The sequence below is a fragment of the Notolepis coatsorum genome (assembly GCF_963971535.1).
Source record: "Notolepis coatsorum genome assembly, chromosome: 2".
NCBI classification, from domain to species: domain Eukaryota; kingdom Metazoa; phylum Chordata; class Actinopteri; order Aulopiformes; family Paralepididae; genus Notolepis; species Notolepis coatsorum.
In genome coordinates this window covers 210,325,640-210,348,303 of record NC_140166.1, presented here as the reverse complement: position 1 = coordinate 210,348,303, position 22,664 = coordinate 210,325,640, and the positions used below count along the sequence as shown (strand labels likewise).

General features: G+C 39.8%; 1 protein-coding gene across 1 annotated transcript; it reads left to right on the top strand.

Moving 5' to 3' along the window:
* Positions 1-6,046: 6,046 nt before the first annotated feature.
* On the top strand, positions 6,047-22,081 carry LOC311223274 (DNA excision repair protein ERCC-1-like). Its single transcript, XM_084308066.1, has 9 exons — positions 6,047-6,184; positions 6,714-7,175; positions 11,870-11,973; positions 12,324-12,423; positions 14,229-14,305; positions 15,116-15,215; positions 15,624-15,695; positions 20,703-20,771; positions 20,868-22,081. Exons 1-9 carry the CDS (start codon positions 6,122-6,124, stop codon positions 20,928-20,930), a joined length of 1,110 nt encoding a protein of 369 aa, XP_084164192.1. The 5' UTR covers positions 6,047-6,121; the 3' UTR covers positions 20,931-22,081.
* Positions 22,082-22,664: the final 583 nt, after the last annotated feature.

Sequence of the window (22,664 nt, the reverse complement as noted above, 5' to 3'; positions counted from 1 at the left end):
CTGTACTGTACCCATTCTGCAATCTGTTAATAAAGTTTTCAATCAATCAATCAATCAATCAAAACCAGGCGGAACAGTTTCCCCCCACGCTGCAGTTGCCTAGCAACAACAGACAGGAACAAATAAGTCAATAGAATTGACTATCTAACCAACTGAAATATACAGTATTCACAGTATTCACATAAGGTGCAGTATGCATAAGGTGGTGTTATTGTCCTTTTTGGGACACCAGAGTGGATAGATTATTTAACGTTACGAAAAAAGAAAAAAAAAGTAAGCAAGATATTTGAACTGGGGACCATATGGTCCACAGGCATGGCACTTACCAGTTGAGCTATACAATTTTTCATGAATAGTTTCTGACTAATCCATCATTTACAGTTTTCAAGTGCCAATTTACAATATTATACATGAACTGCTTTTTTTTTTTAATCTGTTTATTACTTGTTTTTTATTATTATTTATTTTCAATTTATGTTCGAAATAAATAAACTCAAGTACAGCTCAATACACACAATTGTTAAGGGGATGCAGACCAGAGAAAGACTTCCGTCTTGTTTACATCAGGGTCCCCCATTTTCAATTCATCATAAATGTACAGTTCCCTCCCCCTTGTATATATTTACTGTATGTCACAAATGTAACAGTACTGCATGGTCTGCATCCCCTTAACAATTGTGTGTATTGAGCTGTACTGTACCCATTCTGCAATCTGTTAATAAAGTTTTCAATCAATCAATCCGGGCCTGTGGCGGTCACGTGTACCCATTCTGCAATCTGTTAATAAAGTTTTCAATCAATCAATCAATCCCGCAGTGCAATACTCCAATTCAGCCATTGGGTGGGACGGTCACGTGACCCAAATCAGCCAATGCCCGCAGTGCAATACTCCAATTCAGCCATTGGGTGGGAAGGTCACGTGACCCAAATCAGCCAATGGAAGCGAGGGTCCTTAACGTGTAGGTCCTCAGAGTGTGGGTCCTGAGAGTGTGGGTGCTGTCTGCCTGCAGCTGGATGCATCTCACTAATGGGGCTTTAATTCGAATTTGAATTGTATTAAAAAATATGCACAACCAAGCCACTAGAGGTCGCCAAAGTGCAGGTGGGCAAATCGTCCTCAAGAGGGCCCACATGTGGGCCTCCACCTGATAAGTGGGTTTAACATTGGCCTATATTCTACGATTACAGAATGCCAAGGAGAGAAAGAAATCGGAAGAATATTAAAAAGCAGCTGAAAATGCTTCTCTTTGAAAAATTGGGTCCAAAGCAACAATAGTAAGGGAGGAGATAAGGATACAGGTATGTATTTGTAAGTCTGCACTACTAGATACATGTACAAGCTTGCGTCACAGAGCCATAGTTTGGATTATAACTGAGAATCTGGTGCTAATGTGATGCCCACTAGAAGTGGTATCACGTTAATATCTTTAGATAATGTGTCAAAACAGTGTGAACATACTGGTACAGGATTACCTCCATCAGAAACAAGGTAGAACAGTCATATTATATTTAATGGGAGACATTAACATACTTTGGTCAATAGGTGGCAGTATAGGACTTGTGTTTAGTGGCTTCGCCTTCCAGGGAACCGTACCTTGCTGTTTAGGGACACACGAGGCGAGCTGAGTCTCACAACCAGGAGGACTCAGAACCAGTAACACCATGTCTGCGCCTCCCTTTGTCAAATGACTAACTACAACCTGTTTCATAGGTGGGTAATATACTACAAAACACACATAAAGGTTAACAAGGATACATGCAATGTCGAGGGTCCAATGAAGTGACTATTGTTGATGTTTGAGTCAAGTTTAAGAAGTTTAAGACGACAAGTAACGTGGTTTAGAAGTTGACCGTCTATTGATGGCGCCGTGTCTCGTGGTACATTTAAATAGTGTTGAAATACAATTGCCCATTAATCACTAACGTGTCGGAGTTAAGTATCTCCAAGGGGATTATAAAGGTTTATGTTTTGAAGTACATACTGTTTGGGTTGAATTGCTGTTTAGTAAATGTGTATATTGTGTACAAGTATTGAAGACGGTTAGAGAGAAATTACTTTAGCTTACACTACCTAGAAGGTAGCTAAACACCGGAGCTGTACCACATGCTCTCTCTCTCTCTCTCTATCTCTATCCCGCTCTCCGTTAAATGTAAATATAAATCTATTCCCTTGAGTTACACCATGGTCACGGTTTAGCAAATTCCTAGTAAGGCTGAGAACGGCCAGATACATAAATATATATAAATGCACTTTCATTGCACATTTGAGTTTCAATAGAACTTGAGCTGGAACACAAATATGAGTGACACTGAGGTGTTGAGGTATTTCTGTACACTAGAGAATAGTGGATATGACTGATGATAAACGAATGATGATAAAGGTAACAGCTATTGTTGATATAAGGAATTGTTTGACAGACAATGAGAATGACAGTGTTGTTAAAAGAAGACATACGATGGTCTCTTCCAACATGCCTAGACATGCCTAGACAGAGGTTAACAGGAGAATGTTTCCCTTCTCACATGCTTATACTTAAGATGTCAAATATGTATAAAGACATAAGTAATTACAATGTACAGTATATAATACTGGATAACTACATTTGAGAGGAAAATGCTATTAGAGTGAACCAGGGTATCCTAAAAGGGTAGAATGTGTGTTGCAATGATGAATATGCGTTTGAATTAATAACAAGAATGGAATTATAATTGAATGTATTAAAGTAATGTAACTAATTGAACTGAATGATGATACAATGATGATGATGATTGATTGATTATTCTGTTGAATAAATAAACGTTGTTGAAATAGACAACCGGAGAGGACTCAGAACCAGTAACACCATGTCTGCGCCTCCCTTTGTCAAATGACTAACTACAACCTGTTTCATAGGTTAAATATATCTCTGCTATAAGGTGCCATATCCTGGTACCTGTAACACTAACATGGTCAATAATGCTTATTTTTTACAGAAAAATGTGTCTTAAACATTTAAATTTACCAACCATAGACCCTTTTTATTCCAATCAAGGCAAGAGGGCTAGTGGTGGTAGTGCTATATGACATATTATTTTATAATACAATTATAACATTGTAGGCTACAGTATGAATATTATATACAGTACAATTATATTACTATTATAAAACAAATATTATTTGCTCCACCTTAGATAAAGACAGTAAAGACAATGAAGATGGAGATATTCAAGAGGGAAATAATGATATCACGAAGAGAGATGGTGAAGAATTGGAGGAAAGAGAAAATGCAGATGATTCTATGGAGAGAAATTATGAAGAAGTGGAGGAAAGAGAAATGCAGATGATTCTATGGAGAGAAATGATGAAGAAGTTGAGGAAAGAGAATGCAGATGATGCTATGGAGAGAAATGATGATGAACACGGTCATGGAGATGCTAAAGAAAGCGAGGATGAAAATGATGATAGGGAGAGAAATTATTCAAACGACATAACAACAAATAACTTGAATGCTCTCCTGTTGCCATTAAAATATCCCACTGATCCAGCCAGTATCCAGGTACAATATATTAACTTTAATGGAGAGAATGGGGAAGATAGAGAGGGGGGGGAGATAGAAAAGAGAATAGGATGAGAGAAGGAGAGGAGAGGACATGAGGAGAGAAGGAGACGAGAGAAGGGGAGTACAGGAGGAGAGAAGGGGAGTACAGGAGGAGAGAAGGAGAGGACATGAGGAGAGTTAGGAGAGAGAAAGGAAGAAGCTCAACAGCACTCAAATGAACTTTAACTGTTAAACTGTTTTATATCCTGTAAAATACTGTATATGTTGTAAATAGCTTTTAAAGAATATGTTCACTATTTATGTGATAGCACACATTTGGAGGCAACTGCTGCATTGCTATCACATCTTTTCTAGCAGCAGGGGTGTATACCTTCCCAAAAATCACTATGAAAGTTAGTCCCCCAAGATGGTACCCGTGGCCCAAATTTGGGGCCCTGGCTCACGGCCTATATCATGCACTCTTCCACTAAATAATCTTCCTTGCCTATATTACTACCTACCTACTATACAAATATGTCTCTACTACTATGCACTCAACACTGCAGCACCCAAGTTTCAACACTGTTTGATGAACATTGTTACTCGGCTGAAAGAGTTGTACCCTTCCTGCTGACTTGTCGTACAGAACTTGTAAGTCGCTTTGGAAAAAGGCGTTCAGCTGAATGACTAAATGTAAATGTAAAAGGTAAATTCACGTTATCCATCAAGTATCCCTCCTATTGGTCTATAAGAGCACGGCTCAGGAGTAACACATTATATGTCACAGGATTAGGCTATATCTGAAATCAATGGTTACTGTAATCTGTTACAGTAAAACAAAATAACTCATGGTAATCACATTGCAGATACTCAATGGTGGAAGAAGTACACAGTTCCTTTACTTAAGTAAAAGTAGAAATACTTCAAATCCAAGATTAATCCAAGAGGAAATAGTACTTGGGTAAAAGTATCCTCCATTCATTCTGGTAAATCTTCCATTCAAAATAATAAAAAAGAGTAAAAGTAGAGAAGTATTTGATATTGAATGTACTATCAAAAGTACACATATTCCAATGTGTTTCATATTCAACCATGGCCTCTAAAGGTTATGTTAAAGTGGTATGTGGTCCAGTTATACTGCTCTGATTAAAGGTTATGTTAAAGTGGTATGTGGTCCAGTTATACTGCTCTGATTAAAGCTAATGTTAAAGTGGTATGTGGTCCAGTTATACTGCTCTGATTAAAGGTTATGTTAAAGTGGTATGTGGTCCAGTTATACTGCTCTGATTAAAGGTTATGTTAAAGTGGTATGTGGTCCAGTTATACTGCTCTGATTAAAGGTTATGTTAAAGTGGTATGTGGTCCAGTTATACTGCTCTGATTAAAGGTCATGTTAAAGTGGTATGTGGTCCAGTTATACTGCTCTGATTAAAGGTTATGTTAAAGTGGTATGTGGTCCAGTTATACTGCTCTGATTAAAGGTTATGTTAAAGTGGTATGTGGTCCAGTTATACTGCTCTGATTAAAGGTTATGTTAAAGTGGTATGTGGTCCAGTTATACTGCTCTGATTAAAGGTTGTGTTAAAGTGGTATGTGGTCCAGTTATACTGCTCTGATTACACCCTCTTGAAGTTAGCAGGCTTCAAATGTGAAAGTACATCTTCATTAATGCCATCATCTACACAAAATATTTTTCGTCAAAGTAACTGATAGGTTCAGCTAAATGTAGTGGAGTAAACAATATTACCTTTGAAATGTAATGGAGTAAAGGTACAAAGTTCCCTAAATTCAAAAGTAACTTGTCAGTGGGTTCATACAAAATATAGAGGAAATGGCTCGCAGAATTGAATCTCTTTAGCAAAGGTTAATCAAACCATGATGGTTGGTGTCTGTCCAGAGTTATGAGGGAGTTGGTGCATTTAAGTAAGTGCTATTGTGAAACCATTAACGTTTACTTACTTTAACGTTAAATTACTTTCATTATTACATCTCTCCTAATCTCATCAATAATCTCTCATCCTGAGCATCACAGATGTAAACAAGACAAAAGTCTTTCTCTGGTCTGCATCCCGTTAACAATTGTGTGTATTGAGCTGTACTGTACTGTACCCATTCTGCAATCTGTTACTGTAATAAAATGTTTCAATCATCAATCAATCAATTAACAGTAACGATGAATTGAAAATGGGGGACCCTGATGTAAACAAGACAAACGTCTTTCTCAGGTCTGCATCCCCTTAACAATTGTGTATTGAGCCGTACTGTATTGTACCCATTCTGCAATCTGTTAAATAAAGTTTTCATTCATTCATTCATTCATTCATTCATTCATTCATTCATTCATTCATTCATTCATTCATTCATTCATTCATTCATTCATTCATTCATTCATTCATTCAGAGTTTGGAGGTTTCTAACCATCATCAAACCAGATCGTGGAGCGCCAGCGCCATCTAGTGGTGATACATGAGTAATGCGGGACATCGAGTTTTCTGCTATCATCCTTCATGCCTGATTCCTCCAGGAAGGAATTCCAACGAGACATTTGAATGTAACTCTGCAAATAATATGCATTTGTCTGAGAAGCTCTTATTGATTGAGATATGGAAAGGAAGCGATTTAACATAAATTTGGACGACGCTGCTTTCACAAAAGAAAGAACTCCGGTTAGTAATCAAAACGACAGCTAATCTAACTAGCGAGTTTGCTAACTGAATTGATTGATTGAAAAGTTTATTAACAGATTGCAGAATGGGTACAGTACAGTACAGCTCAATACATACAATTGTTAAGGGGATGCAGACCAGAGAAAGACTTTCGTCTTGTTTACATCAGGGTCCCCCATTACCAATTCATCAACTGATATTCTTATTCTTGCAAGATAGGTTTACTTTGCCTTTTTGCTCTCTTAATGCTCTACATGTTGTGCTTTGAAAAACCTTGCTAGTCATTTCATTATGTATGTGTTTTATTTGCAACACAAGCATGTTATTTTTGTTAGGCTTATGCACAGAGTAATGTTTGCATGGGGGACCCTGATGTAAACAAGACGAAAGTCTTTCTCTGGTCTGCATACCCTTCCTAACAATTGTGTGTATTGAGCCTTACTGTATATTGTACCCATTCTGCAACCTGTTAATAACATGTTCAATCAATCAATCAGTAGCGTTGTTAAATTCTGTCATTCCACTCCAGGTAAAGTCCCTGTTTCAGCCTTCCTCCTCCAAGGCAGGACAAAGTGTCTCATCCACATCTTCATCCTCAGAACATGCTGCACAACCGTCGGCTGGACAACCTCTGTCCTATGCAGAGTTTGTTGTCCAGAGTAAGAAACCTGCACCTGGTCCACAAGCACCCTCTGCTCCTCAGAACCACAGCGCCTCAGCACTGTCCACCGGGCTTGGGACAGCAGTTACCAGTGTTAAGCCTAGTACTAATGTCAGTGGACCTGATGCCACGGCGTCCTCGGGCCCTGCGGAGACGACGGACGGTGTAGGACATCATGGGCCCTCGGGAGTTAAGGAGGGAGAGGCGATGCAGACTACTGAAGCTGAGCAGAAACGGGGAGAAGGTCCGAGGTCAGAGCCAGGCCTCAACCTGGGTCCTAAACCAGTGGGGTCCCGGTCAGGGAGCTGTATCGTCGTCAGTCCCCGACAGGTGAGGTTCAGTCACGTTGTTGAAGGTCAGATTAGTTGCACTATTCACCATATTTTCACAACTCGTTTTGCGTACAATATGGCACAGTGCCACAGCTCGTTGGCCATGGTCATTTAAAGGGGCACTTTGCCAAAAAACAATGTTGGTTTATTTTGCACATAATCTCACACACGCCCAAAAACAGTTTTGTACACGTTAATTTAGTTTGACAGGCGGCCGGGTAGTGCAGCAGACTAAGCGTCTGCCTACCACCACAGAGACAGTGGGATCGAATCCAGCTGTGGTGCTTCCGGGTTGGCCGACCGTCCATACTAACACAATTGGCGGTGTTAGCGGGTGGGAAACCCGGTGAGGGTGGGTCCTGGTCGTTGTAAACAGCAACTCCTACAGTTCGGTCGGGGCGCCTCCACAGCAAGGGAAGGATCTGGAGGGAGGTAGTGTGACCTTCCACACGTTACACTCTCCCAGTGAGAGTCCGCGCTGCCAGGTGAAAAGAAGCGGTACTGGCTACACATGTGTCGGAGGAAGCATGCGATAGTCTCCGGCTCCACCCTCCCAGACCGACGGTAGGGGGTAGAGTGCGCAATGACCAGGAAGGGGATTGGGAATTGGCATAACGACTAACATTGGGAGGGGAGAAAAACGGAAAAAGAAGGTAAAATATGACTACCAGTGATGTCATCGGGGACAGTGAATCCTTGTGTTGTGTTAATTTACAGATCCATGAAATGATAAGGTACAGTAGCAGTCCCTATAAGACAAGGTGTTGCTATTTTTTCATCTACATAATTTCATGGAGCTGTAATAGTTTTTTTTTTTTGGTGAAATGGCCATTTTATGATAATCACCTGCTATTTGATTAGTTCAGTTAGGTGATTGCCTCTTTGGTTGCTTTCGCAATATACTCCATCTGCACTGTGATATGATATTTTCATTTATAATGCGCCCCCCAGCCAATTTTTACATCGGTCCAGGGGGCAGCCACGGTGGGAAAAAATAATATGAATAAATGGACAGGACAATGGAGACAGGGAACCAGGCAGACGGACAGACAGAGAACATAAGAACACCTCAGACACACAACACAACAGCAAAGTAACTCGGTGATCATCCAGAGCGAAAAGGTGGGTTTTAAGCAAGCGCCACTGTGAAGCGCCATTCAATGAGTTCTGAAGCATTTGGTTGAATATGAGCAGATACTATTGCCTGAAACACTTCAGAATTCATCCTACTGCTTTTGTCACAGTCACATTATCAATAAATACAGTTTTGTATTATTGTCGTCGACAATAAAAGCAGAGAAAAAGTGAGTGCGGGAATTGTAAATTTTTTCATCTGATGACAATTAAGGGGAGCAATTCCCAGCACAACAATATTTTTTGAGAGAGTGCATGTTGATTTTTCACTAAAGATGAAATTACCTACCTGGGTTCCATCCTAGAGGCTAATCTCTCCTGTGACAAAATGGCATCCAATGTAATAAAAAAAGTCAACCAACAAACTCGATTCTTGTACCGGATCTCCTCTCTGGTAAACAAGAATACCCTGAAGACTCTGGCAGGAGCACTCATTCAGGGGTACTACGACTATGCTTGCACCTCATGGTACCAAAGCACCTCAAAGGCGCTAAAAACAAAATTACAAACATCTCAAAACAAACTGGTCAGACTACACTACTGCTTGACCTTACTCCTAGAACCCACCTCACCCCTGCCCACTTTGACAACCTAGGATGGCTTAGAGTAGATGACAGAGTACAGCAACTTGCAATGGGCCTGGTCTACAAGATACACTACACGACCAAGGTACCCATGTACATGTCAAAATACTTCCCAAAGGTCAGTGAATACCACGATCACAACACCAGAGGGAGCTCCACAAATCATGTTAAACCCAGATTCGGCTCAAATAAGGGACTAAACACGTTTCGCAATTATGCCACATCAATGTGGAACGCCCTACCCAAAGCTGTAAAGGAATGTGGATCACTACCCACTTTCAAAACCTCTCTCAAGGGACACCTACGGGAGACTGCAATTCAACACTGGCCCCTGTAAATATCCTAACCCAACCCCCTCCAATGTACAGTCATTTACCTAGTATGGTTTTGTCAATAGTCCAATGTACAATTTTGTTTGTACAGTGTCTCCCCCCCCCCTCAATGTACAGTTTTGCCAATGTACAGTAATTTACCTAGTATGGTTTTGTCAATAGTCCAATGTACAATTTTGTTTGTTTGTACAGTGTCTCCCCCCCCCCCCCCCCCCCCCCCCTCAATGTACAGTTTTGCTTGTTTATACAGTGTGCCCCCCCCCCCCCAACCACCTCCAATGTAGATTACCCAGTATGGTTGTCAATATCCCAGTGTACCCAACCCCCCCCCACCCAACCTCCTCCAATGTACAGTTTCTACGTCAAATGTATATACTCCCTTTTCCTGACTCCTTCTGTATCACAAACAGTACTGTATTTGCAAATCTGGTATGTCATAAATGTATAGATGTAGCAGTACTGACTATCTGTATGTCATGTATGTCATATATGTCCTGATGAATTGAAAATGGGGGACCCTGATGTAAACAAGACGAAAGTCTTTCTCTGGTCTGCATCCCCTTAACAATTGTGTGTATTGAGCTGTACTGTATTGTACCCATTCTGCAATCTGTTAATAAAGTTTTCAATCAATCAATCAAAAGCCATACATGCCCACACCATAACACTACCACCACCATGCTTCACTGATGAGGTGGTATGCTTTGGATAATGAGCAGTTCCTTTCCTTCTCCATACTCTTCTCTTCCCATCATTCTGGTACAGGTTGATCTTTGTCTCATCTGTCCATAGGTTCCAGAACTGTACAGGCTTTTTTAGATGTTTTTTTGGCAAACTCTAAATTGGTCTTCCTGTTTTTGAGGCTCATCGATGGTTTACATTTTGTGGCGAACCCTCTGTAATTCACTCTGGTGAAGTCTTCTCTTGATTGTTGACTTTGACACATATACGCCTACCTCCTGGAGAGTGTTCTTTGTCTGGCCATTAACTGTTTTTTGGTGTTCACCAGTGTGTTCTTTCTTTTTAAGAATGTACAAACAGTTTGGCCAAGCCGTGGCCAACGTTTCTGCTATGATGTTTCTTTTCCCGATTTCTCAGCCTAATGATTGCTTGCTTCACTGATAGTGACCTCATATTGAGAGTTGACAGAAACAGATTCCAAACGCATATACCACACTTGAAATTAACTCTAGATCTTTTATCTGCTCCTTGTAAATTAAATAATAACACACACCTCGCTATGGAACAGCTGAGCAGTCAATTGGCCAATTACTTACTCCCTTAAAAAGTGGGAAGCACATATTCCTACACCATTCACCTGATTTTGATGTAAATACCCTCCAACTAAATCTGTAAGTCTGCACTTAAAGCACATCTTGATTGTTTAATTTCCATTGTGGTAGTGTACAGAGCCAAAATGATGGAAATTGTGTTGATGTCCAAATATTTATGGACCGACTGTAGTAGGCTACACGGATGGAATTTTCAATAGCTACTAGGGCTGTACCGAATGTAATTTTTTACATCTATTTGATTTTTTTGCTCAGAATATAGAATAGAATATCTTTATTGTCCAGTAAATTTTTACATGACATTTGTCTTCTGCATTGAATCCACACTAACTCTGTGGGAGCAGTGTGAGCCTCATGTTCTAGCCAAGCAAACGCAGGACTGATGTTCAGAATAGCCTGAAATTGCTAGTTGGGGCTGGGCAAAAGTTTTATTTTCAATTACGATTTTGGCTTCCAACGATTATGAAAACAAGATAAACGACTTTGAGCCAGGTCATGTTTTTGTTTTTCCAGTTGAATTATATTTAAAGTTCAAGGAAATCCACTGTTAAGAAAGACAAGTTGTTCAATGAATGCATGATGTTTCTAAAGTCGATGAGTAATCATATTAAAATAATCATGATCTAATTATTGACCAAAATAATCGTGATTATGATTTTTGCCATATTCGAGCAGCCCTACTACTATTCTCGTTTCTCGGTCCTTGCTCCACAATGGTGGAACCAACTTCCCACCACAGTTAAGACAGCCGAAACACAACCAATCTTTCGCCATCGACTAAAAACTCACTTCTTCAATCAATATCTGAAATGAAAGAAGAAGAAAAACTACTAACCTTCTTACTGTCTTCTACTATCATGCACTCTTCCACCATTATCTGAAATGATTAAAAAAAAAAAAAAAAAAAAAAAAAAAAAAAAAATCTAACCCTGACTAACCTTACTGTCATGCACTTGTCCTAATAAACTAACCTACACTGTAACACGCAACACTTGATGAACATTGTTACTCAGCTGATAGAGTTGTACCCTTCTTGCTGTCTTGTCGTACAGAACTTGTAAGTCGCTTTGGATAAAAGCGTCAGCTAAATGACTAAATGTAAATGTAATGTAATTAATCTTCCTGGCCTATATTACTACCTACTATACTAATATGTCTCTACTACTATGCACTCAACACTGCAGCACTCAAGTTTCAACACTGTTTGATGACCATTGTTACTCAGCTGAAAGAGTTGTTCCCTTCCTGCTGACTTGTACATAACTTGTACGTCACTTTGGACAAAAGCGTTCAACTAAATGTAAATATATCTTTCAGCCAATTGATGTGCCTTTCTTGTTTCCTATGCAGAGGGGAAACCCCATTCTGAAGTTTGTGAGGGGTGTCCCATGGGAGTTTGGAGAGGTGGTACCTGACTATGTTCTGGGGCAGACGACATGTGCTCTCTTTCTAAGGTCTGTATTCTTTGGCCAAAAATCTAATTAATGTTAATGTGGCCATATGAACAAACAATGGACCTCATGATTGAAAGTGTATGTAACTATATTCGTAACTATCTTTTGTAAGTAGTTCGTAAGAACAAATTCCGCATTCGTAAATCCTGTCGTGGTTAGGGCTGGGTATCGAAATGTAAGCAGTTCGATCGATTTAATTTAATTGCTTCAATACTATTGAGTATAAAAAATGTGGTAAATGATGGTTAAATGTAGTTTTACATATTTTCTTATTAGTATTTTTTTTTTTTTTTTTTGGTTTTTCTGATGTTGGTTTTTCTGATGTTGGTTTTGATCCTGGCATATTACAGTCTCAGGTACCACAACCTGAACCCCAACTACATCCATGACCGCCTCAAGCAGCTTGGAAACACATACACCCTCAGAGTGCTGCTGACACAAGTGGATGTGGTGAGGAAAATATTATTATTATTATTATTATTATTATTATTATTATTATTATTATTATTATTATTATTATTATTATTATTATTATTATTATTATTATTATTATTATCATTTATTTATTGTCCTTCTGAGGTTTCTTCTTTTTTTAGTGGGATGATTTTCCTCATCTTCATGTATGGTTAAATCTGCAATAATTATTTTCCGACCACTAGAGGGCAGCAATGAGCCACTATAAACAAAGTCTTCTCCTAAAATGAGAGTCGTCTCGTCAAAGTGATAATTCTAAATACATCTATATGAACATGATACTGTCTTGCTGTCACAATTTTGTTGTAACTAAGAAATTTGCTGGATTACTAGATTTCAACTTTCTCTTGGGCATTTCCTGGTTGTTATATAAGATGGAAATGGCCAATTGAGAACATTAAATACTTCACCTACAAACATAATACTGTTCTGATGGCACAATATGGATGTAATTAAAAACGCTTTTTTAACTTGTTTATAAAACTGGTTAGAAAATAGGTGGCGCTAAAGCTCGGTCTGGGTTTTGTCAACAAAGAAAATGGTGGAATATAACTGACTGGCCGCTGGTAGCGCAGCGTTGTTTGGACACCATGACTCAGTGAGACCTTCTGATGGCAGGTGATCAGACGTTTTGAAAATGTGAACAATACTGTTAGAAAATGATTGCAGGCAGCTTTAAGGTCAGGGGGTGTTGTTCCATTGGCTCAATGGGCTTGTGAGACACGTGATCATGATATTGGGCTAAACAAATACATTTGACTTTGATTCATTCAAACCTTTATTTATCCTCAAAAAGACAATTGAGGTCACCCTCATTTTCAATGTCGTCGAGACTTTACAGACATTTAAATGCACACATTTCTACAATATAACAATAATAAATATTAATAACTATCTATATAGTACTTTTTTTTCACACATGGACCGCAGTCCAGAGTGCCCCATAGCAATTAGTATAAAATGAACATGGGCATAAAATCAGCACACAATTGACAGAATAAAAACAATGCATAAATTGCAGACATAAGAATAGGTATAAAAGTCAATAAAAGTAGTGCAATGTAAACGTGCAGACTTTAGAATAGGCATAAAATAAGTACAATGTCGCTGGAAGGCGTGTGAACCCCCCGGAACAGTCCCCAAACACCCCACATATCAATCCCTACCGATTTGACTTGATCCCTATTTAATCCGTAAAACACCTACACATATCTGATTAATAACACAGGACTTACCGACTACAGTAGGGACACTGCCCAATTCACAACAACTGAACTGAATTTTAGGTGACACTTGGAGGAGCAGTGCTACTGGTATGTTCAGCTATGGTATTTGGGATGCACCAAACACAATTGGTATCTATTGGTCCCAAATGTATTTCAACAGCCAATATTAGAATTAACATTTTCATGACATTTCATTTTACTGGGTGTGTGTGCCATGTCAACAACAGACTGTTTTAATTTGTCCTTTTAATTAAAACTGTTGTTTCCTCACCTTGTTTATGGGGAGTGTTGTTGTTACTCTCTCTACACTCATCATGACGAGAGCCTGTCTGTCTGAGAACATTAACGTGTTTTGTACCTGCATTTGGACTCCTAATCTTCCAACAATTGGTAACTGCATTGGTAATGGCCAAATTGGTGGTGTTGGGAAAAAAACGTATATCTGTATTGGCATCAAAAATGAATTATTCCACAAGTTCCATTTTTGTCTAATGTGCCAGGAATTGTTGTCATCTTTGTCTCAATCATTTATACAAACACTGAAATGTGTTTCAGAAAGACCCTCATCATTGCCTCAAGGAACTGGCCCGCATCTGCATCCTGGCCGACTGCACTCTCATCCTGGCCTGGAGGTTAGTCCTGTTAGTCCTGGCAGACTGTTTTTCTTATTGTAAAGTCCATGGGGGTAATTCCGTGTGATCTCGGGCTATACAAATACATTTGATTTGATTTGAGTGATCTGCAGACTGTATTCTCATCCTGGCCTGGAGGTTAGTCCTGTTAGTGACGCCTTCACTGAGGACTGATACATTTACTTACTACTATACTGTAATGTGTACTATATACTGTATATCACTTTATATACATGCCATATAACACTAATGTGTGAATCATATTTATCCCATAAATACTGTATCATATTGTAAATAATAAGCTGTGTATACCAACTATTGGGTGCTCTTTGCCATGTATGTGTGTATGGATATGTATATATATATATATGTGTATATATGCAGAGCAATGCTATAGACATCATGTATGAATATGGGTAGGTGTGTAATGTGTATGTATGACAGTATATAGTAATGCATGTATGTAAATGTGAAAAAAGAAATAATAATAAACGTAAATCTTCAGGGGTAGGGCCCGACAAGCCTAGTGCTAGCCCTTTTTGGACAATACTGCAATAGCAGCTGGTAAAACCTTGACAATTTATGGAATGACCATTGTTATGTGTCCAATATCCAAATGAACTGAACTTATATGAGACAGAGCTGGGCGAGAATGTGTTTGAGTTGAAATAATTGTTTACAAGGTCATGTCAAGTGTCGCATAATAGCTAGTAGCTACTATTTTGCGCAGGTCAGGTCAAAGGCTGAATTGCACACCTGCAGCTGTTACTTTGAGACCATGCTAACTCCTGCCTCTCGTTGAATCAACAGTCCAGAGGAGGCGGGTCGCTACCTAGAGACGTACAAGTCGTACGAGAACAAGCCGGCTGACCTCCTGAAGGAGCAAGTTGAGAAGAACTACTTGTCCCAGGTGACCCGTGATTTGCCTTTTTTTTTTTTAAATGTATACCATATATGGTGGGTCATCAAAGACTGTCTATTCTCAGTCCTTGCCCCACAATGGTGGAACAAACTTCCCACCACAGTTAGGAGGACAGCCGAAACACAAGCAATCTTTCGCCGTCGACTAAAGACACACTTCTTCAATCAATATCTTAAATGAATTTTTTTTTTATAAACACTGTAGCACTCAACACTTTGATGAACATTGTTAATCACCTGCTAGAGTTGTATCCTTCCTGATGACTTGTCGTACAGAACTTGTAAGTCGCTTTGGATAAAAGCATCAGCTAAATGTAAATGTATACCATATATTTTTAATAACACATTTACGTGAGTATGAGGACCCAAATAAGTATTATGTATTTGTTCTCCTAAGGTGACAGACTGTCTTACCACTGTGAAGTCTGTCAACAAGACGGATGCTATTACCCTGCTGTCAACATTCTCTGTGAGTGTTCTTGCACTTCACCACATCATCCCCAAATAATAATAAAAAAAAGTACTTAAATATACTTGAGTATATTTTCATATTCTTTTTATGTATTCAGATGTTGTGATAAAACTGTGTTCGATTTAGAATTGTTTGTTACTTTTGCTTCCCAAAATAGTGCACTTTTAATAACTTTACTAAAGTAAAACTTAAGATTGGTAAACATCTGTTATCTTTTTATTTTATTTATTCAAAAAACAAAGTATATATATTTTATACTTATATTACACTTACAGCATATTAATCACTATTGTTACGAAGGGTCTGATTAAACCGAATATATATATTTATTACTTGAGATATATTGTATAGTATTTGTATATCGTCTGATATCCCTTGTATATTCTTTGTACATATACACGGAATATCCCTTTACCTAGTACAGGCCAGACCATAATATTCGTTCTCCTATTGGACAGCGATCCCCTAGGCGCCACGGCCATACCCCCAATGTCTAGTTCAAAGTCACCGCTGAGACATGCCTGGACATGCCCGGTTCTGCGCAAGAATACGAGACAGAAATAAGGCTGGTACTAGATTGTTCACCTTACGTATAAATACGTCGCAGGTGGATACAGCAGTATGTTACCCAATAAGTTGAAGCCTCACACCACGATACAACGTGCTGTGAAGTGGGCCCGTTTTGCCCCGAAATAGAGCCTTGAGACCGCGTGCGAATTGATAGCTGAAGTGTCAGAGTTTGACGCTGTATAGTCGAGTTATAGTCTATTATGTATAGTGTATCGTGCGGCTACCGTTCTACAGTGACCAGCATTACCAACGTTTCATCGTACCGAGCTAGTGTGCTTATCCAGGCTGGGCGGCTTAACCTGGTGCCGTCTTCCGAGGAGCCCTAGACGAGAACCGTGTGGATATGTACACTGGATAACCTACCCGACGACTACAGAGCCCTTTTCGGCTGGATTATATTTGCTTTGGTCCTGTAGCTGTTGGAGCGGAGAATCGTCTACACCCACTGTTGTGTGGGATTTACCCTGTGAGGAGCACCACGTCGAGCCCGCCTCTAGTACTCTGAGGCTGGCTAGCTTTCCTCCATGCGGCACTGCATACCGGAGAATAGCTGTTGTTCGTCTACGGATCAAGGGATTATTGCACTGTCTCCTGTACCTGGAGTCTCCTTATTCCTCGTTGACCCAGACTTTCTGCTACCGACAAATCCTCTCCCCTGCTGGCTTACAACCGGAGGGACCCCTTTAGTATCTCCAGCTGATCTACTAGTGTACCATATATAATTCTTATGATACAGGTGGTATTAATTATCTCCTGCGTAATATGCTCATGGACTTACGCTCTTGACCTATTCATGCACATTATTCGCCTTACAAGCGCAACTCTCAATCTTGATAAGTAATGTAAGATAATCTTCGTGCTGCTAATAAATATTCTTCTAAACAGTATTTCTTGTGAAGCCGTGTTATTGTGGGTGTGTTCATCTCATATACCTGTGTACTGTATGGCCAGTAGTAATGTACATAACGCAGTAGTGGTTTAATGATACCATACTTATTCAATACAGTCAGGGAATTGTACCCCTCAGTTACAACTATCATATTAAACATGTGCTTTGAATTAGACATGAAAGCACATAAGAAGTACCAAGAATACATAGCAAGTATACTCTCAGAAAAGTACATATGGGTAGAAATATACTATACCTAATACCTATAACAGACCTAATATACCGGTATAACAATATACTTTCAGTATGGGAAGAATAGTATTTAAAAAAAAAAGGCTTTGCTCTCACAGCAGACATTGATTCATCCTCACTTTGTTATAAAATATAATAACAGTTTGTATCTACTATTATCAACTTAGATTTTACGTGATTCATTAGACGTGTGTAACAATACACGTCAAGGATAAAACACAATAAAGTCAGACTTGTTTCCATTGTGGTCCTTGGTCTGTGGCACAAACATGTCGTACAGTATCACAAAGAACAGACATGGGTACAACGTGGAAATCATCTCAAGAACTACACAATTTGCAAAGACCCTTCGGCCATGATTACAACAGGCACAATCATCTCCAAAATCTTTCCGGTATCACGCTCTGCCAGACAGGGTTGCCCTCTTAGTCCCGGTCTATTCAATTTATCATTAGAGCCTTTAGCACAATATATAAGACAATCCCAATCCATAGAACCAATCGTAATCAAGGGCACACAACAAAACATTTGTTTATATGCGGACGACGTAATATTGTTCATGCAAAACCCCAACACCACATTGCCTCATCTGCTCAAGTTGATTGAGAACTTTGGTGATTTATCGGGATTTAAGATAAATTGGCCGAAGTCGGCTTTCCTTCCACTTAACACCCCTGCAAAAAAAGATATAACCCTCCCAGGAGAGATACCGATGGTAAAACATTTTAGATGCTTGGGAGTGGAAATATTCCCCACCATAAGACAAACGGTGAAGCACAATTACACAAAAATCCAAAACAAAACAAAGACGACCTTGATAGATGGGCAAAACTTAAAAACACAGTACAAGCACGGATATCAATAGTTAAGATGGATGTACTACCTAGAATCAACTTCTTCAGTTCAATGCTACCGTTACCCCCTCCAGAGGGTTACTGGAAAAGATTACACTCCTCCACATACACATTTATTTGGAATAACAAACCACCACGTATAAAAAGATCCACCGCACAGAGAAATAAAGCAGATGGTGGCATGGCATTTCCAGATTTTTTCCAATATTTTAAGGCGTACACATTAAGACCATTGACAACATGGTTTGACCCCCAAGCATTAGTATCCTGGAGAAAATTAGAAGAAAACATAGTAGCCCCACATAGACTGAAGGACATAGCACACACTAAACTACCAATCAAGCACTGTGAACGGAAATTTGGCCCCACAATTACTCATGCGATCCGGATATGGCGTGAATCACAAAAAGAAAATCCTAACCCACACAAATGGCACAATCATACTCCCTTATTCAATAACAATGCACTCTTAATTAAAAAACGACCTATAAGATTCCCTATATGGGAAGAGCAAGGCATACACTCATTAGGGGATGTTTTTAACAAACAGGGTTTTTGTAGTGATAAAGAAATACGCAAAAAATGTAATCTCACCAAGTCCACATGGCTTTTTTACATACAGTTACAGCTATGTTTGAAGTCTCACGGTGTTCCATTAGACATACCAATTGAACACCACAGATACCACAAATTCTTCTACGAAAGAGAGACATCGAGAGGTTTTGTTTCAGATTTTTATCATCAATTACTAACGTCCTCGTATGAAACCCTCCAACTAGACTCTGTCTGGAGGAGGGATATACCAGACCTGGAAAATGACTTTGATTGGCAAGGAGCCTGGGCAAATGTCCGACTTACATCAAGGAACCCGGATCATCAACAAATCAATCTTAACTATATTCACAGGACATATTTGACTCCTATAAGACTGTGCAGAATGGGGCTTAAACAAGACTCCAAATGCTCCCAATGTACAAATGGGGACGAAGGGACATTTATGCACATGTATTGGGACTGCCCACCAGTTAAGGCATTCTGGAAAGATGTGACCCAACAATTATCAAAACTCGTATCTTGGAATATACCTGTACACCCCTCGGTATTACTATTGAATGATGTTTTTGAGTTTGCAGTGAATCCACAGCTAAAGAGATTGGTTTTATCGGGTATCACAGTAGCTAAAAAGCTGATCGCATCACGCTAGTTTCAACCGGAAAAAATGTGCCGGAAAGTTTGGTTTCTTACATATCTCGATGTGATTTATCAAGAAATATCTACAGCAAGAATTCTGGGTCTCAATGAATCCAAAATGTCAATGTGGTTAGAAGTGGTGGAGAGAATAAAAGCTAGCTTATAATGGTAGTGTCTGGTTAGGTGCGAGGGATAGTGGAGGTACTTCCCAAGGTGGGGTCCGGGAGGGGGGGGGTTCGAGCTGGAGCATATGTGTGTAGGTTTTTAGATAACAGGTATTAGGGGTATATCTTATATAAGACAATTAACTAAAATGTGATCTCATTGGATGTGCTCTGACAATTAATGCTTGTATATCTTATTGTGTGTTGTCATGTTTGTTTATGTGTTTGTTTAAAAAATAATAAAAAAATAAAATACAAAAAAAAAGTTGTATTAAGAACTACACAATTTGCATTGCATGAATAAAATAAATATAGCTACCCGAGATAAAATACAACATGCTACACTGCAACATTTTCTAAAAGCCAGATTTGTACCTTTTTCTTAAAAGGATTGTGACTGCTGATGCTCTAGAGACAACTATTATAAGTATGGTAATTTGGTTTGTGTATTTTTTTTTTTTTTTTTTTTTTATTATCTTTCTTCCCCTCCTTTTTCCCGATTTTTCTCCCATCCCACCCTTCCTGGTTGTTGCGTACTTTCCCCTACTGTTGGTCCGGGAGACCGGAGACTGTCGCATGCTTTCCTCCGACGCATGTGCAGCCTGGGGCAGGCCAACCTGGCCGCGCAGGTTCTCACCGGGGAGAGTGTAGCGTGTGGGAGGCCACACTATCTCTCCGCAGGTTCTCACCGGGGAGAGTGTAGCGTGTGAGAGGCCACACTATCTCTCCTCAGTTACAACCCTCGCTGAGCAGGCGCCCCGACCGAACTGTAGGGGTCGCTGTCCACAACGCCCAGGACCCACCCTTCAGCTTTCCCACCCCCTGATACAGCCAATTGTATCAGTGTGAGAGGCCAGCCAAGCTGATAGCAACGCCGGGAGCTGGATTCGAACAGGCGAATCCTAGTGTCTCCCGTTGTTGGTGACAAACGTAATCTCCGTGCGCCACCTGCCCCCCCTGGTTTGTGTATTTTGTGTGATCTGCCTCTTTGATGGACGGATCGTGGTGATCAGAGTGAACGGTCTGGGCTGATGAAACATTCTGGGTGAATGGATGAACTTTGTACTGTTTCCTTATTTTGCAGTCTGTTGAAGGGATCATCAACGCTTCCAAAGAAGAGCTGGTCCTCTGCCCAGGCCTGGGACCACAGAAGGTAAGAGGAAACGAAGGTGCGTGTTCCATCAGTTGCAGAGAAAAGTATTAACGGCTGATTCTTTCAAGCTAATTTGACGCCATTTTGTGTCTGCAGGCGAGACGCCTCCATGATGTGCTTCACCAGCCTTTCCTCAAGTCCAAGAAGAAAGACGGCTGATACTGTTCACCCAGAACCTGGGCATCACTTAACCCTTTCACTACCACACTACAGAAGGTTAACCCTTTCACTACCACACTACAGACGGTTAACCGTCTGTAGTGAAAGGGTTAACATTATGTAGTGTGGCAGTGAAAGGGTTATCCTTCTGTATTGTCGCAGTGAAAGGGTTAACCCGTTGGTAGTGTGGCAGTGAAAGGGTTAACCCTTTGTCGTGTGGCAGTGAAAGGGTTATCCTTCTGTAGTGTCGCAGTGAAAGGGTTAACCCGTTGGTAGTGTGGCAGTGAAAGGGTTAAAGCTGCACTATGCCGTTTCGAAGGAGGGGATTTGTTTACAGAGGCTGCAAAGGACATTTACTGTAATTCAACTGTAATTCACTGTAACATAATTCCAGGGCCCCTGCCTTTGTGAACAAAACGATATAGTAAATTTTATGGTAGCTTTCTAGCTTCAGTGTTCTCAGTTTCCTCTGAGGACAGTTTGTTTATTCAGTTGTGAAAATATACCTTAGAAATTATTCACTTCTCTGAAAACTCACAAAACTACATAGTGCACCTTTAAAGGACTACACTAGTCTTTTTGACCTGTGCGTTCCACATTATTCTTGCCTTGATACAAAAATCAAGGTGCCCTTCTTTTTTCATAATCTTTACTGTTACTGAAAAATGTGGTCATCATTTTCTAGCGATTCACCTATTCTAGTCATTGGCGTCCAGTGTATCTGAAAATGTATCTTAAATCAAATTAAATGTATTTGTAAGGCCCGACAACACACATTAATGTCCCCATGGGCCAGACATGTTTTCAGGGGGGAAAACTAAAATGTTTCAGGATAATAAATCCACCTCAGATGTTAGCACTGCACTTTAGTATGGTTACTTTCATGGGTTTATGTGGTGGAAAATAACTTCTGATAACTAACGGATTATGGAAATAGAAGGGATTGATTTTTGTATCAAGGCAAGAATGACTTGGAACCCACATGTCAAAAAGACTGGTATGGTCCTTTAATATGTACAGTAGCATAAAGGCCTAAATGTTCTGAGAATTGAACTCTTGCACTCCACTGCTTGAAACAGATGCCATGCTACAGTATATGCATAGGCGGCGCGTGAACCGGACATTAGGGCAGTGGCGTCGCGTGGGTAAAATAACGGGAAGCCAAAAAAAAATTATTAAAAATTTTTTTATTAAATATTTTTATTAATATTTTTTTTATTTTTTTTTTTAAGTCAAGCAGTCACCATGTACACTACAGTATGGCTCTGCGGCCAGTCAAACTTTCTTTTTATTTATTTAACAGATTGCAGAATGGGTACAATACAGTACGGCTCAATACACACAATTGTATAAGGGGATGCAGACCAGAGAAAGACGTTTGTCTCGTTTACATCAGGGTCATTAATACTGCTGGAGCATTGGTTAATTTTTGGTCCGATTTTTCCTTGCACGATTTTGCGCGCCGCGTGGGAGCAAATTCGAGACACATAATCGGTTGCAAAAAGGTGTCCCACGATCTCCTCTATGGCCGTGAATATTTTCACGCGGATCGGAATCACGGCGCGCCCGTGGGACACTTTTCCGTTTCGGCGAGTTTATTCCACGCTTTCTGTTTTCCTTTTCTAAGCATTTTAGGGGCTATATGTGAATGAGTAAAAGTTGCGGGACGCCCAGATGTTTCCACGATAGAAAGCTCGCGTGGATCCCATAATAGGCTCACTTAATACAGCGTTT

Bases quoted from the DNA above. Each gene is read 5' to 3' on its own strand.
- LOC311223274 (XM_084308066.1), top strand. From the start codon at position 6,122: ATGGAAAGGAAGCGATTTAACATAAATTTGGACGACGCTGCTTTCACA. The intron at 6,185-6,713 runs GTTAGTAATCAA...ATTCCACTCCAG, and splicing joins TCACAAAAGAAAGAACTCCG to GTAAAGTCCCTGTTTCAGCC. The intron at 7,176-11,869 runs GTGAGGTTCAGT...TTTCCTATGCAG, and splicing joins TCGTCGTCAGTCCCCGACAG to AGGGGAAACCCCATTCTGAA.